The sequence below is a fragment of the Barbatula barbatula genome (genome assembly GCF_947034865.1).
Source record: "Barbatula barbatula genome assembly, chromosome: 19".
Taxonomy (NCBI): domain Eukaryota; kingdom Metazoa; phylum Chordata; class Actinopteri; order Cypriniformes; family Nemacheilidae; genus Barbatula; species Barbatula barbatula.
In genome coordinates this window covers 21,606,531-21,623,010 of record NC_136782.1, presented here as the reverse complement: position 1 = coordinate 21,623,010, position 16,480 = coordinate 21,606,531, and the positions used below count along the sequence as shown (strand labels likewise).

General features: G+C 38.1%; 2 protein-coding genes across 4 annotated transcripts in view; one reads left to right on the top strand and one right to left on the bottom strand.

Annotated features, from left to right (window-relative positions):
• Positions 1 to 16,480, bottom strand: part of LOC306908485 (uncharacterized protein) — a 236,329-nt gene that overhangs the window by 181,987 nt on the left and 37,862 nt on the right. The gene's annotated exons all lie outside the window — the stretch shown is intronic.
• LOC306908490 (NACHT, LRR and PYD domains-containing protein 3-like) overlaps positions 1 to 16,480 on the top strand; it is a 92,462-nt gene that overhangs the window by 65,526 nt on the left and 10,456 nt on the right. The window contains exons 1-7 of one of the 3 annotated variants that reach the window (XM_079481408.1): positions 2,535 to 2,678; positions 6,279 to 6,378; positions 6,653 to 6,811; positions 8,199 to 8,249; positions 8,831 to 10,606; positions 13,118 to 13,291; positions 14,539 to 14,712. In XM_079481408.1, the coding sequence (XP_079337534.1) occupies positions 6,329 to 6,378; positions 6,653 to 6,811; positions 8,199 to 8,249; positions 8,831 to 10,606; positions 13,118 to 13,291; positions 14,539 to 14,712 (2,384 nt within the window). In that variant the 5' untranslated portion in view covers positions 2,535 to 2,678; positions 6,279 to 6,328. Of the gene's footprint in view, positions 1 to 2,534; positions 2,679 to 6,278; positions 6,379 to 6,652; positions 6,812 to 8,198; positions 8,250 to 8,830; positions 10,607 to 13,117; positions 13,292 to 14,538; positions 14,713 to 16,480 lie in introns of those variants that run through there. The other 2 variants (XM_079481409.1, XM_079481410.1) reach the window with 2 other exon arrangements.

Here is a 16,480-nt window from a genome sequence, read left to right as displayed (position 1 = left end):
ATGTCCCTATGCATTTCATCAAACACCAAACAAACACGAAATTATTCGTTTTTAAATAATAGCTGTCACGTGCCAAACATGATCTTAATAAAATACATATATTCCTGTGTGACCTTTACGCTTTGATTCTGACAGCAATGTTTTGACAACAGACCCCATCTTTTTGAGGATTTAAAACACTTTTCATTTCACAAACAAGAAGAGTATTATAATATGATGTGTTTACAGTGGCGCAAAAAGTGGGTATGCGCTATATGCGGCGCATAGGGGCGCCGCACCATGGGGGGCGCCAACGCGATCGTTAAAAAAATGTGAAATAATAAAAGTTATATACATTTTTATAAAATTTCTATGTTATTGTATATATAAAATGTTATATACATTTAAGAGGACTAACAGGCGGCACCGGTGCCCTCATAAGATTCCTTCATATCATTTATTTAGACAGAAGGGTAATATCGCGAGTGGGCGGGGCGCCGTGAGTTACGTTAAGTACGCAGTAACGTTAGTGAGTTGTCGTTGAAATTTGAATTTGAAAAAGATGGATAAACCAAAAAAGCCTTCGGGGGCTAAAAATAGTAAAAGAAAGATGGAAAGGGGAGATGGCCTGTCAAGGGATGCGACGTCAGCTACGTGGATGGTGAAAGGCAACATGTAGGATTTAAAATGTGACGTCTATTCTTGCAAATACAATATTCATGTTAACAGACTAACGTTAGCTAGCGAGCTTGATGAGCACCCGTTTTTGTACCATTGTACCAATGCCATGAATGAAATATCTCAATTTTATTAAAGTAAAATAAGAACTGGTAAATATAAGGTAGCATGCACAATAAATGACTAGAAGCTGGAAAACATTCCTTATGCAATAAGGCTGGTTTATCATGGATTTTATTTTACCATTAGCTTCATGTTAGCTCAGCTGTGCTGTCAGACATACAGGCTACTTTACAACTGCTGGGTGACATGGAAGCTGCAAGGGCCACATTTCTCCTTCTTTAAAGATCTGTGCTATATGTGTGTGTGTGTGTGTGTGTGTGTGTGTGTGTGTGTGTGTGTGTGTGTGTGTGTGTGTGTGTGTATATATATATCAGCACAGACCTTTAAACAGAGAGAGATGTGACCCTGTAATTACTTTTCTATATGTATGTGTGTGTGTCATATTTGTACTTTTTTAAATCCCAAATGTTAATGTAATTTCAACAGCAGCACAACCTTACTGCATAATAGTTGTCTTATCTGATGCCATCCCTAGGCTGATTTAAAAATTGAATTTAGGCTGCTATATTTAACAGCAAAGTTCATTTTATTAAGGTGTGAGGATGGTGGATCAGGAAAGACAGGGGAAAGCAACAGGTAGGTCTAACATTAGGTGGAAGTGTAGAGGGAGCTTGATACCAACTTGATACCAACAGATTAATTTCCTAATATTATGAATATGGAAAAGGTAGGGGTGTAATGGTTCACAAAAATCAGGGTTTGGTTCGATACGATACACTTGTGTCACGTTTCGGTACGGATCGGTACGTTTTAGATACGGCAAAAAGAAAGAAATGGCAGAGAAATTTCCATGAATACATTCTTATATATTTGTGTCCATATACCATATATAGGCTTACAGTATCTGCCTGATATAATTTTAAAATAAACCTTTATTATTTCAAGCCCACACATGATGATGTCAGGCACACTTTTTTATTTAGCAGGGGGGGCGCCAAAACTGTTTCTGCATACGCCCCTGTGTGTTTATATACTACACGTTCATGCTCCATTAAACGCAGCTCGTTGTGTCGCGCTGTTAAACACCACCTGATCCTGTCAACAGGTGGAACACTTTCAACAAACTTTTACTTATCGATATGATAACAGACCATAAAGTATAAAGCTCTGTCTGACAGAAACATGGCTAAAGCCTGATGATTATATTGCTTTAAATGAGTCTGTCCCCAAAGATTAATATAAATATTTTACTAAGGATAAAACATCTTTAAAATGTATCCTGTCTATTGTATACAGGCCTCCACCACACAGATATTATTAAAGTATTTGGTGGTTCTTATCTGAACTACTGGCTGCAGAAAGAGTCCTTGTTGATGGTGACTTTAACATCATGTAGATAATGATACAGATGCTTTAGGAATGGCTTTTAAAGACACTCTTAACTCCAGGGGTGTTAGTCAACATGTGTCAGGACCCACTCACCTTCATAATCATACTTTAGATTTAATACTGTCTCACGGTAGAACACTTTAACTATAAAAGGTGTTTTTCTTGATAATCTGCCTGAACCTCTCAAATCTCTCGCATGAGTAATAACACTGAAGATCTTCAGAGACACAGTTGCTCCTCTGCGCTTAAAGAAGATTAAAGATGACAAACACCTGAACACACTCAGGGCTAAAGAAAGCGGCACGAAACATTTTATTTTTGGTGGGTTGGTTTAAGAAATGTTGACGTATTTTAAACGTTTGTATGAATTTTGAACCATTTTTTAATCAAATCGAAAGTGAAAGAGTGAGCGCAGTACATCACGTGACTCTCTCCCGGCGTCCATTTTATAAACGCCTTTTAAAAACATGTTAAGTTCTGTCGAGTATTAAAGTGTTTTATTATAACGCGTAAAGTCTCTTTTTAACTCTGATGGGATCTTTTGAGGATCTAATAACATTTTAATCGAGGTAAGTGTCGAGTTCATGATGTTTTATTGCTTTTAAAACTGTTATTCAGTCGTTTATCTTCGCAAGGCCACAGAGTATCTAGAGCAGGGGTGGCGAACCTGTTCAGCATGATGAGCCAAAAAAAAAACCTCATCACTCCAAAGAGCCACAAAACAGATGTGTCTCACATAACGGTTATTTATTGAATAACATTTCAATTACAAAGTATTACTTATTACAGTTTACAAATTACATAACACAATGGTTTTAATAGATTTTAATGTGTGTCAATGTTTGTCATATTATCAGGCTATCAGCCTACCTAAATGGTTACATGACTCAGTGGGACACCTGGCACTCCTTGGTTTCCACAATCTTTGTGAAGTCTGGCTTGTATTCAGTTGTGGCTACTCGTAGTAACTCTTTTATGTGTGTGTCAGTCAGGACAGAGCGATGCTTTGATTTCACTTGTTTCAGTGTGGAAAAAAGGGATTCACACACGTAAGTAGACCCAAACATTGACAATAGTTTGACTGCAGCCTGTTTGACATTGGGATATTTCTCATTCGGCACAATCTTCCAAAACTCCACGGTTCCTTCCCTCAGAACACTTTTCAGTCTGTCATCCTCAGAAAGTTCAATCATTTCAAGCTGAGATGCTGCTTCATCTTCCACTAAAGGGGCTTTTAAACAGTCTGATTCAGCAGTGAATGGGTTGATAAGAAATGAAATTTGTGCTCTTCTTTGGCGTAGGCCAGAGAATCTTTCCTCAAAACTCTGTTCGAGATTTTCAAGCAGTGTTGCATACCGTGCAGTTCTCACATTTACAACTTCTGCTGCATGTCCACTTGCCTTCAACAAGGATGGAAAATGTGTTAACTGCCTCTTTTATAGATGAGTCTTGAACAGCTTGAGTTTGTTGACAAATGTGAAAATACTCTGCACCAGGTCAGACACCATCTTTGACTTTCCTTGCAGATCCACATTGAGGCCATTCAGATAATGCAGCATGTCGACCAAAAAAGCCAAGTCCGAAATCCACTGGGGATCACGTAGCTCAGGATAGTCCTTATGTTTCTCTGCGAGGAACAGCTTCACTGGATTCAAAAGCTCAAAAAAACGAGAAAGCACATTACCTCTTGAAAGCCATCTTACAGAACAGTGAAGAAGCAGATCAGATAGAAGATCTTCATCAAGCTCAGCAATGAGATTTTTGAACTGCCTGTGGTTGAGAGCATGTGTGCGTATAAAATTGACAATTTCCAGCACAGGTTTCATGATGTGATCCAAGTTCAGCTTTTTAGACACCAAGTGCTCTTGGTGGATAATACAGTGAAATGTCCAAAATTCAGGAAAACGGTCATCAGCTTTACACAGCCCTACAAGGCCTTTCCCAGATCCCAACATTGCTGGTGCTCCATCAGTGGCTATTGCTGTTAGCTTTGATAGCTGCAGATCTGCTTTCTCAACAACAGACATCAGTGTCTCTTTCAGGTCGATGCCACGGGTTCTGTCTTTTAGTGGCACAATGTCAAGCAGCTCTTCCTTAATTGTGCAGTCTTCTGACACAAATCGTACAAATATTGCTAACTGTGGCTTATCTTGAACATCGCAAGACTCATCCAAAGCAATGCTAAAATACCGGCACTTCTGAAGATCTGAATATAAATGTGTTTCAACTAAGTCATTAATGTTCGATATTCTCTCTTCAACTGTGCCGTGACAGCTGAAGGTCTTTTACTGAACGTTTAACATTTTCATTTTCGGGACAAAGAATAGCAACAACATCATTAAGGCACTTTTTAAGAAACTCTCCTTCACGATATGGTTTTTTTGCACGAGCAATGTTCCATGCCAGCTGATATGACGCTAATGTTACTGTCTCTGAATGCTTGGTAAATTTCCGAAAAAGCTGACTTTGCTTCTCTGACTGACGTTTCAAAGTGTTTACCTTGTGCTTGCGAAGTTCACTGCCTTTGGGAAATTCCCGGGCCACCGTAGAATGGAGTGATGTGAAATGGCGCTCAAGATTTGAAGCCTTAAAATGCGACAACGACGTCTGGCATATCAAGCAGAATGGTTTTCCATTTCGTTCAACAAAAAAATATAAATCCTCCCATTCAGATAAAAATGTTCTGTGCTCATCTTCATATTTGCGCTTAGCTGTATGCTTCTTTGATTCTGTCATGATAATTCCTACGAACGTACTTCACTTAACAGACAGCGGCAGCTCCTGTCAGTAGGCTAGCCACGTTAAATTGCGCGAGAGTTGAGGTTCTGTTAATTATTACAAACAATTATACGAATAATATATTATTTAAAAAAAGTACAATTACATTAATAAAATACATTTAAATTAATTCCTATTTATTTTTAAATAAAATTCAAAAAAGTTGAATGAATTGTGAAATTCCGTTGGGCCAGATTTCCAAGAAGGGCCAGTCATTTCAGCGGTGAAGCAGCTGCTATTTTTCAATTATTGCAATTTTTTACACATTCATAATCATTACTTTTGCTGGTTCTTTGGGGCAGCTTTTAAGGTTTATCGCACTTTGGAAAAGAGCTCTTTACGTAGCCTACAAACACCGTTTCACCAAGGCACAGCGGCCCCTCAGCACATAAGAAAAAAAGAGGAAAAACCACAAACTTAATAATTACGAAACTTTTATGTGAAACAGTCACAAATTCCTCTGCAACTCAAACCTTTTCAGTACGAGTTATGAAGGAAGAGAACAGCAATGACAGTTTTCAGCTCGTCCTCCTGTGTTGTGACTGAAAAAGTGCGTGCAGGAGCACACACGCATACAAATAAAAATGATTCATGTATTTTACAAAACGGTTTTGCGCATGCAGCTTCTGCGCGCACAATTTCTAATTTACGTATGAATGTGCGTTTTTGACGGGACCATGGGCTGGGCCAATTGAATAGTACTGGCCTACACAGAACATGTGGAGACTGAACCGAGCCGCAAAAAAGCAGTCAAAGAGCCGCGGGTTCGCCACCCCTGATCTAGAGCTTCAGTCTTCAGCTAAACTTGAGCTCAAGACTAGAACTAAAACATCGTGTTGTTAGTTTTGAGGGTTATGGGTTTTCTCTAAAGAACCGATTCATGTCTAAAATACACAAAAGACTTTTGCTCAGATTGTCAGTCTGGTCTTGTTGCAGTAAGTCTGTTTTCAGATTTGCTCAGTTTGTGTGTTTCTATGATGTCTAGTTTATAAAAGTCTTGTAGTGTATTTCACTCATAATCTCTTGTGTTTGTTTGATAACGTTACTTATAAAGATTGTTTTGTGTGTTATTCGTTCATAATGTGTTAGTGTGAGTAATGTGCGCTCGAGGTGACGCAGTTCTTTCTTTAACACTTTAAATGACTTTTTATTCACTTTGGTTTTCATTCAGTGTCAGTTGTTGAGATCAGATTGATCAGATTCACATTTGAAGCTCCATCATCATCATCATCATCATACTTTAAAGCTGTTTTAGGAAATGTAACTTATGTGCAACGTCTCCTTATTTTGTGACCAATTTCTCTGATATTTGTTAAAAACATTTTTAATGAGAAGTTTATCAGATAATATAATTCTACTTAAAATAGAAATAAATATGTTGTGTGTTCTAGTTGATCAGATCCAGAGTTCAGCTGTGTGTCTATGAAGAGTTTCTAACGTTATGGATCCGACATTCAACTTTAGGTGTGAAGAGACACGGCCTGATCTCAGGTATAAAACATCAATAAAACATGATTATACCTTCACATATTTGATCATTTATTTTATTAACCAGATTGAAGGATTTTTAATTATTAATCTTTTGGAAATGTTATTTTGATGATTATTAACACATTCTTACACAGAAAAGCAATGAGAGCTGTTTAATTTACTCATTGAGACATACACAAAAATACAGTATATATATATATTTATTTTATTTATATTTACGGTATAGATACAGTAATTCAGTACAGTAATGACTGTCATGTGTTGTGTGTTATAGATCAGTAGATCAGATGAGATCAGATCCAGAGTCCAGCTGTGTGTCTATGAAGAGTGATGTGTCTATGGATCCACCAACCAACTTTAAGAGTGAAGATACAAGACCTAATCCTCAAGCCCATAGGCAGGGGGCCGCCTTAAACCCCCGTCACTTCCCAAGGTCCAGAATCTAAGTCGTTTTTTTTCATGTGATTATTGTCATCATTGTTTTAATCAATGCTTGTGACACATTTCTGGGTTGCTGTTTCAAATTAATAAGATTATTATTGCAGGACGCGTGTGTGTGTGTGTGTGTGTGCAGACAGAGAGAGTTCTCGCAATACACTTTTCAAAGCAATGTGAAGAAGCATCGCCTCTGAATGATGCGGGGGGAGGGGTTTTATATATATATATATGAATGTGGCCCGCCCACAGATTTGGACCGGCCCTCTGAACAATGCCTTATAGTGTGTTCACACCAAACGTGAATGAAGCGTCAAGCGCGAGTGATTTACATGTTAAGTCAATGCAAAGATGCGATGACCTTGCGGCGCGAATGACACCAATTGAGCGTTCGCGTGAGGTGAAAAATCTGAAAAATCAGGAGCTTGCTCTAGTAGGGCCGTAAGTGAGCGTCAGAATTTTGGCTTTCAGACCCAAATTTCTCTAAGTAACTCCCATAGCCTAATAATTTGTTAAATTCATAACGTACCATCGCGATAGAACTGATGGGCCAACCATCGGAAGAAGGCATAATAGCTGAGTCAGCTGTGGCCTAATGGTTAGAGTGTTGGTCTTCTGATCAGAAGGTTGCTGGTTCTAATCTCAGTGTCAGCAGGTCATGACTGAAGGGCCCTTGAGCAAGACACCTTACCCCTGATTGCTCTGCAGTAATGTGACACTGTAAAAAACTACTTGTAGGTCGTTTTGGATAAAAGCGTCTGCCAAATGAATAAATGTAAATGTAATAAATACATTTCAAATCATAATGAAATCTCCACAATAATTCAAGTAGTACCTGCATTCTGAACCATCTGTAGGAGTTTCTTGGTTGTCGTGGAAGGGCTAATGGAAGATGAGCTGAACTGTGTAGAGAGGTTGACCCGAGTCATGGGAGTGGCTGGGATAACAAGAAGTTCTGTCTTGGAAAGGTTTACCTTAATGATGCTCGCACAGAAAGAGCAGAAAACTCACTGAGAGACACGTGTGTGAACTGTACACTGTTCACTTTCAACCACATGTGTGCACACAGTGTAACTTAATGTGACCAGATTAAAAAACAAGAACATTTCCTAGATCAGTGGTGAAATCTGCATGATTGCTCTTAAAGAGCTCGATCAACAAGCCGGTTGTTTTGGACTGTAAAACATCTTCAGAACACCAAAAACCACAATTATCTCCAGAAAACGGGGATGTCTGGTCACCTTAGTATAAATGAAATTATCATAATTAAGCCACAGTGGTCATTTACTCTCACAGCAGTGTTAAAACTGTAGTTAACGAAGTTAATAATGATTTTATTCATTTTCAAGTGTCTGATTCTTGCTTTTCATGAATCATGTCTGTAGGAGATGGATGATTGATCCGTTTAAGAATCAACCACAAAAATCTGGTTTCAGGTAAATCATATTATTCATAACTCACCACAGTACTTCCTGCAAAAAAATACACATTCTGTCCTTTATTCATCCTCATGTCATTACAAAATGAAAAATATAAATAAAATAAGCTATATTTGCAATATTTTTATAAAGGAATATTTGTCACTTTATAGGTCCCTACAACAGCATTTAGTGATACGATTAAAAGAGACAAAAACAAGACAAAGTTTTCAAGAATGAAGTCAAAATTATGAGCGCTGTAGGAAAACATGATCTTATCGTTTCTCACAACACATACAAAAAACAATTGTTTCACTTCAGAAGACATTAGATCCAACTGTGCTTTGAATTGGACTAATATAATGTGTGCATCTTATGTAGTTTTCTAATTGTTGACGCTCCAAAAATAAGATGTTAAAATTACGACAGTTGTCAATGATTCATCTGTATTTATCTAAAGTAATATACATCTAAGATGGCCTAAGGAAGAGTAATCCATGAGAGAATGAGTGAACAATTCCTCAAAAACAGAGAAGAATTCTCGCTCTGGGCATTTAGTTTTCTAATTTAAGTAATAATCTGTTATTTTAACTTTACAGCAATGAGTCTAAACTTCCTGAAGTCCTCAACACATTCAGATCAAATCTGAGGAAGAAGTTTGAGTGTTTGTGTGAAGGATCATCACATGAGAGAAACCCAACACTGCTGAATGAGATCTACACTGAGCTCTACATCACAGAGAGTGAAAGTGGAGAGATCAGTAATGAACATGAGGTGAGACGGATTGAGACACAATCCAGGAGAACAGCAACAGAGGACACACCAATCCAATGCAATGACATCTTTAAAGCTTTACCTGCACAAGACAAACCCATCAGAAGTGTGCTGACAAAGGGAGTCGCTGGCATTGGAAAAACAGTCTCTGTGCAGAAGTTCATTCTGGACTGGGCTGAAGGGAAAGAGAATCAGGACGTCCACCTCATATTTCCACTTCCTTTCAGAGAGATCAATCTGATGAAGAACCAAACACTCAGTCTTCTGGAGCTTCTTCATCTGTTCTTCCCAGAGACTAAAGAAATGGAAATCTCCAGCGGTGAATATAAAGTGTTGTTCATCTTTGATGGTTTGGATGAGTGTCGTGTGTCTCTGGACTTTCACAGCAGTGTGAGGTTGTGTGATGTCAGTGAATCGGCCTCAGTGGACGTGATGCTGACAAACCTCATCGCGGGGAATCTGCTTCCCTCCGCTCTCATCTGGATCACCTCCAGACCAGCAGCAGCTGATCTCATCCCCTCTGAGTGTGTTGATCGAGTCACAGAGGTACGAGGCTTCACTGACAAACAGAAGGAGGAATACTTCAGCAAGAGAATCAGTGATGAGAGTCTGAACAACAGAATCATCTCACACCTGAAGTCATCCAGGAGCCTCTACATCATGTGTCACATCCCAGTGTTCTGCTGGATTTCAGCCACTGTTCTAGAGAGAATGTTGAGTGAAGCAGAGAGTGAAGGAGAGATCCCCAAGACTGTCACTCAGATGTACACACACTTCCTGATCATTCAGACAAACATCAAACATCAGAAGGACTATGAGAAGAATGATGAAGACATGATCTTCAAACTGGCCAAACTGGCTTTTGAGCAGCTTGTGAAAGGGAATGTGATCTTCTATGATGAGGACCTGAGAGAGTGTGGCATTGATGTAGCAGAAGCATCAGTGTACTCAGGACTGTGCACTCAGATCTTCAGAGAGGAGTTTGGCTTGTATCAGGGGAAAGTTTACTGCTTTATTCATCTGAGCGTTCAGGAACATCTCGCAGCTCTTTATGCTCACATCTCCATCACAAACAACAAGAGAAATGTGTTCAATAAAGCTAGAAAACCACCTCAAGTAGAGACGTCAATATTTGACCTTTATCAGAGAGCGGTAGACGAGTCTCTAAAGAGTCAGAATGGACATCTGGATCTTTTCCTGCGTTTTCTTCTGGGTCTCTCACTGGAGTCCAATCAGATTCTCTTACAGCATCTACTGAGACACATGAGAAGATGCTCCTACAAGAAAGAGGAAACTATTGAGTACATTAAACAGAAGATCAGTGAGAATCTGTCTCCAGAGAAATCCATCAATCTGATTCACTGTCTGAATGAACTGGGTGATGATTCACTGCTGCAGGAGATTCAACATTATGTGAAATCTGGATCAGTCGGACGCTCCAAACTCTCTTCTTCACAGTGGTCAGCTTTAGTTTTTGTGTTGCTGATGTCTGATCAGTATTTGGATGAACTTCATCTGAATAAATTTATTGGAGGTGAAAATACAGCAGATGAAGTTCTTGTGAAACTGCAGCCTGTGATTAAAGAATCCAGAAAAATAAAGTAAGTAAAACTAACAACATTCAGTTCACTGTTACAGTTTTATTCCCTTTAACCATCAGTCACTTTATAAAAACATGCGATCAAAATCAAATAAAGCTTTCATATCAAACACACAGCCGGTAAATATATAGCCAGCCTGCTGTACGTAATCCCTTATTTTATTATTTAAAATTGTAAATAATTTTTACATTTGTCCAGTATTTTATATCCTGACCCAGAGAGCATCAAGGGTCTCATTTCTCTGATGTAGATGTAAAACAGCAGGTGTCGTGTCATCAGATCTTTTCATCACTTTAGAGAGTTGATGTGTATTATTCACAGGATCAGGGACCCTTTTCAGAAAGCAGGTTAAGTGGAAACTCAGAGTAAGTTAACCCCAGAAAACGGGATACTCTGGATTTTCAGTTTCAGAACGCGAGGTATATCAAACACGTGACCGCGGGGTAAGTCAAGCCCGTTTCAGAAATCAAGGTATCTTATACTCCGAGTGAGTAACCATAGTAACCTACTCTGTGAACCTAACCTGGTCTGGAGCAGCTTTTATTCCACTAACCCGAGGTTTGTTACAATCTCCGCCCCTTTTAGCAGCGCGAGCGGTGTTGAAATTGCCTTCGCCGTTTGTTTCTTCAATCGTTTTCCTTAATCGCGCAGTTAATAAATTACGCAGACATTAAAATGGCATGTCCGTTTTTTTTACAGTAACCTGTAGATGAGGAAGCTGCATTCATTCAGAGAGAGATAAAACTTCCAAACGGGGCTTCAACATATAATCTCTCACGACGTAAATTTATCATATCCGGAGGATGTTTTATTTGAGCGATACCGTTTTTCTTTACAGTCCATTAAATATATTCACACTCTGCTTCATCCTTACATCACAAACCTCTCTAGTGAATGCGCTCTGACATCTGAGCAGATTCTCTGTATGGCCTTATGTGTCTTTGCTAACGGAAGTTTTCTATATGACACAGATGCAGAACACGTTAGCAAGGCAACTGTATGCAGAGCAGTAAGAAAAGTGTGAATCGCTCTTAAACACTTTTTATATACTTTTGTTAAGTTTCCTGTGAGAGCCATCAAAGAGGAGTTTCATAGGATTACAGGTGAATGGTGAACGTCTTTCTGAATTAATCTGATCAAATAAATGTGGTCTTGCTGTCACCTCTGGAAGTAAACTAATAGTTCAAATACTCTTTAGGATTTCACAATGTGATTGGGTGCATAGCTGTCTTACAAACAGGATTTAGAAAAACCAGCCATGATCTTCTTGGGGGAGCAGGTGCAAGCGTGGCCAGTTTTCTGTCTTCTACAGCCACAGTGCTCAGTTCTCATATCCTCATAACTTTCAAAGCCAGTTTATTAAATATATCAAACATTTCCCAGTCAGGCATCCTACTAGCAAGAGCATTTAAACTCACCGGACTGAAAGATTTCATTTTCAGCTGTTACCATGTTCTTTTTATTGCAGAAGGATTGCACCTACATGACAAAAATCGTATATATATATATATATATATATATACTATATGAAGCAATTAAACTTACACGTTGACACGTAAAGCAATTTTCTCCCACGCAGATTCTCTCTCTTTTGCTGCTGCTCTTGTGTTGCTCTTCTATAAATGTGCTCATATTCGCTGTATGTTTGTAACTGTGCCTCCAATTCGACTGGCGAGAAATAAACGGAGCGCTTTTTGTCACGTGGCGTTGCCATGGTGAATCGTGTTATCTTCGCTCAATTGATGATGTCTTTATAAAGCCGCTGTGAACACGCGTAACTTTGAGTAAACTTACTCAGAGTGGATTGAACTGATTGAAACCAGCTGTTCTGAAACAGAAAACTCAGAGTAGAGATTATCTGAGTAAATCAACTCAGAGTTCAATTCAATTTTATTTATATAGCGCTTTTCACAATTTGCATTGTTCCAAAGCAGCTTTACAGGGGAGAAACGAAAAACCCAAGAAAGTGTAAAACACGCTACATGGTGTTTTATAAAAATCCAATTATTCTAGTAAATAATATCTATGTAAATCTGATTTATTTAGCATATTTGCATTAATTGAATGCTTGGCTGAAAAGATGCGTTTTTAATCTAGATTTAAATTGGGCGAGTGTGTCATATTTTAACTCAGTGTTGCTTGAACCTCCTTATTGAAACGGGTCCCTGATGTGTGAATTATAATCCGATCAGTGTAAAGATGTCACATCACAGTTTGATGGTGTTGATGATGTGTTTGTGTTATCAAAGGTTTAGTTTAGTTTGTGTGGAGTTTCTCTAAAGCACTGTGATGTTCTTCAACAAGAACTCAAAACTCTTCAGTGTTCTTCATCAGTCTGATGTTCATGAGATTCAACATCAAACATCTGCGTTTAACAAACAAACACAACAACAATATTACACTTATTACACTCACATGTGTTTATATGAGGAAATTGTTATTCTCATTATTGTTTAGTTTTCTCTTTTTCATTTCATGTTTATCAGCAATGTTTGTCATTTATCTCTACAGGTTGAGTGGGTGTAAGATCACATATGAAGGTTGTGTTGCTCTGACTTCAGCTCTGAGATCAAACCCCTCACACCTGAGACATCTGGATCTGTATGGTAATAATGTAGGAGATTCAGGAGTGAAGCTGATCTCTACTGTACTGGAGAATCCTCACTGTAAACTGGACACACTGAAGTAAGATCATCTCTCTGATAGTCACACATGTACTGATTCTTACATGATCATCTCTCTGATAGTCACACATGTACTGATTCTTACATGATCATCTCTCTGATAGTCACACATGTGCTGATTCTTACATGATCATCTCTCTGATAGTCACACATGAACTGATTCTTACATGATCATCTCTCTGATAGTCACACATGTACTGATTCTTACATGATCATCTCTCTGATAGTCACACATGTACTGATTCTTATATGATCATCTTCTATATTCATGTTCAGGGGTTGGTGGGGGATATTTGGGATGTAGGAATGTCATAAAAAACACAAAAATCTTGCGTTATAAGTGACAAGACAAAGAATTTGTTAACAAAATTCAACATAATTGTATTAGTTTTAATTTGAGGTGAACTGTCCCTTTAAATGATGAGCACAGATCAGACATGAGAGATCTTGCCATAAAGAAAAGAACGACAGAAATAAAGAAAGAGTTTCTCTTCTAGAATTTATTGTTAATGATGCATTAAAGTATTTGCAAATACAATTAACATTTTAATAGATTAACACAAACAATAAAGAAACTTTCAAAGACACACAGTTTACTGAGACTTTCTAAAACACTTAATGTGAAAAGTGCTTCACTACCCAAACAACGACCAGAAAAAACAACATTTCTGTCAAATGTTTGTTGAAATAAACACAAGCTGCTGTCAAAAGAAGGAGTTTTTATTCCACAGATAAAGTCAATAATGTCACGTTAAGTGTTTTCTCCTCCATTGAAGTCCATTATAAGGAAACAGTTTAATGTGGGACATTCACACACACTTAACATGAAACTTTACTTGTTGTATTTATATTCTGAGCTCATCAGATCATCTGCACATGAAAAACTTTATTTAAAGAACCGCTCGGCTCTGTAAACACTAACTCTCGTCTTCTTTCATTTGATTGGTCACCTCACTTATTTTGACATTGAGGGGCTGTTAGACCACTGAGACGTTATCAAATGTTTGCAGCATTAAAATACACTTCAGCCTTTACACAATTATTACACACATTAGATTTCACACTATAGAAACAATGGAGCGTACGGTCCTGTGTAAGAAAACAGATGTGTGGTGTGAGAGCGTGAGAACAGCATTTTAATGATCAAGATTTAACATGATGATGAATGTTATTCAGTGTAATATGTGTTTCATTCATGACATTCCTGCTGAACTGAGAGACTGAAGTGTGTGTTGTTGTTCTCTACAGGTTGAGATGGTGTAAGATCACAGATGAAGGTTGTGTTGCTCTGACTTCAGCTCTGAGATCAAACCCCTCACACCTGAGACATCTGGATCTGTCTGATAATAATGTAGGAGATTCAGGAGTGAAGCTGATCTCTACTGTACTGGAGAATCCTCACTGTAAACTGGACACACTGAAGTAAGATCATCTCTCTGATAGTCACACATGTACTGATTCTTACATCATCATCTTCTATATTCATGTTCAGGGGTTGGTGGGGGGTGTTTGGGATGTAGGAATGTCATAAAAACTTTGCGTTATGTGTTTGTGTTTTTAAGTGTATTGTATGGAAGCAGAAAAGAGACATAATGTTTTGAAATTTAATAGCCAATGAATACTTGAGTTTGAATTATTTTACTTTGGAAACCTTGTATCTGAATTTATTTGTTTCGAATTTACCTCTATGAAATTTAAATATGAAAATTCTTGATTTCCATTTTAAAAACTGGAATTTAATGCTCACAAATTCAGATACAAAACAAAATCAACTTACAGAATTTCAGATAAAATACATTCAGGTTGATCAAATTCGATTGCTCTTATTCAGATCTAAAATTTCAAGTTAATATTTTTTACAAAGAAAACATATGTCTAATTCGACTGCTCAAATTCAGATCGAAAAATTCAAGTTAAATATTCACATGGTAACATCCGGGCTACCCAGCATAGGAAAAACAGTTGAGCCCAGAGCCCGTCTGCAATTGAACCGCACCATTGAACCGAACCAATGAACCGACGTCGGGCGGCCTATCAGAGCACGTCAACCTGACTGTCTGTCATGATCCAAGAAGAGGCGAAGTCACGTATATTAAACCTGTAAAGAAGATGACTTCTAGGGAAAACGAAGGCGCTCCGGTAGTTTGCTGTTTATGTACAATCAGACTCGACAGAACAAAAGTATGTTGTTGCTGATTATTTTTTGGAACACATAACTGTTAGCTATGGTTTGTTGTGTGACTCGTCTCTCTATGTAGGTAAGTCAGCTAGGCAACACGTTATAGCCAGCAGGAAAACTTCTCCGGTTACTTTCGTAACCTCGGTTCCCTGAGAAGCGAGAACGAGACATCTGTATAGGTGTCTGTGGCCTAGTGGTTAGAGCCGATTTGGATCTCAGTGCCAGCAGGTCATGATTGAAGTGCCATATATGCAACATTCTTGTCCATCACGTGCTTATTTGTACTTTTTCACGTTTTGGTATATAATTCAAATGTTTTTCACTCATGTCTCTTCAAAAAATATATAAAAAATAAATTACAACAAAACGAGCAGTTTGCTGATCTTTGTCTTTATTGAACATTACACATTGTTTGGTCTGCTTTGTAACATGACTGCAATTAAAATCTCAGCGCTATGCATACATGACTGCCTCCATATATGATTTAATAATCCCTAAAGTACTTCATTCAGTTCTTTTCTCTCCTTGACAAGTTACAAACGCTGTCTACTGTTGTTAGCCGTTAGCACTAGGTATAAGGAGGGGCTCTGGCATAGATAAGAAACCCTTATTTTAGTTAGATCGAAGGATCTTTAAGAGAAAGCGTAAAAGCGAACAAAACCCATTGACATCCGTTTTTAAAAAACTAGCCTGTTGTCTCCTTAGCTGTGTTCCGATGAAGCCAAGGTGATAGCATTAGCCGTTGCGCTTTTGGTTTTGGCGTGGGGGAGGAGCTGAGGAGATTAAGTCTCACGTCACACAACAGCAGATTCGACTAGGAGCAGGCACGATTCAGATATCTTAAAATATAATTGAGACTAGTCGAAACTAATTTAGAGATATCTTTAAATACTTTGCGTATTTGTGACGCGATAATTTTAGATATCTATGAGGTCATTACAGATATCTAAAATAGAGTTTTGACTAGTCAAAACATATTTACAGATATCTCGAATCATATTTCTTACTAGC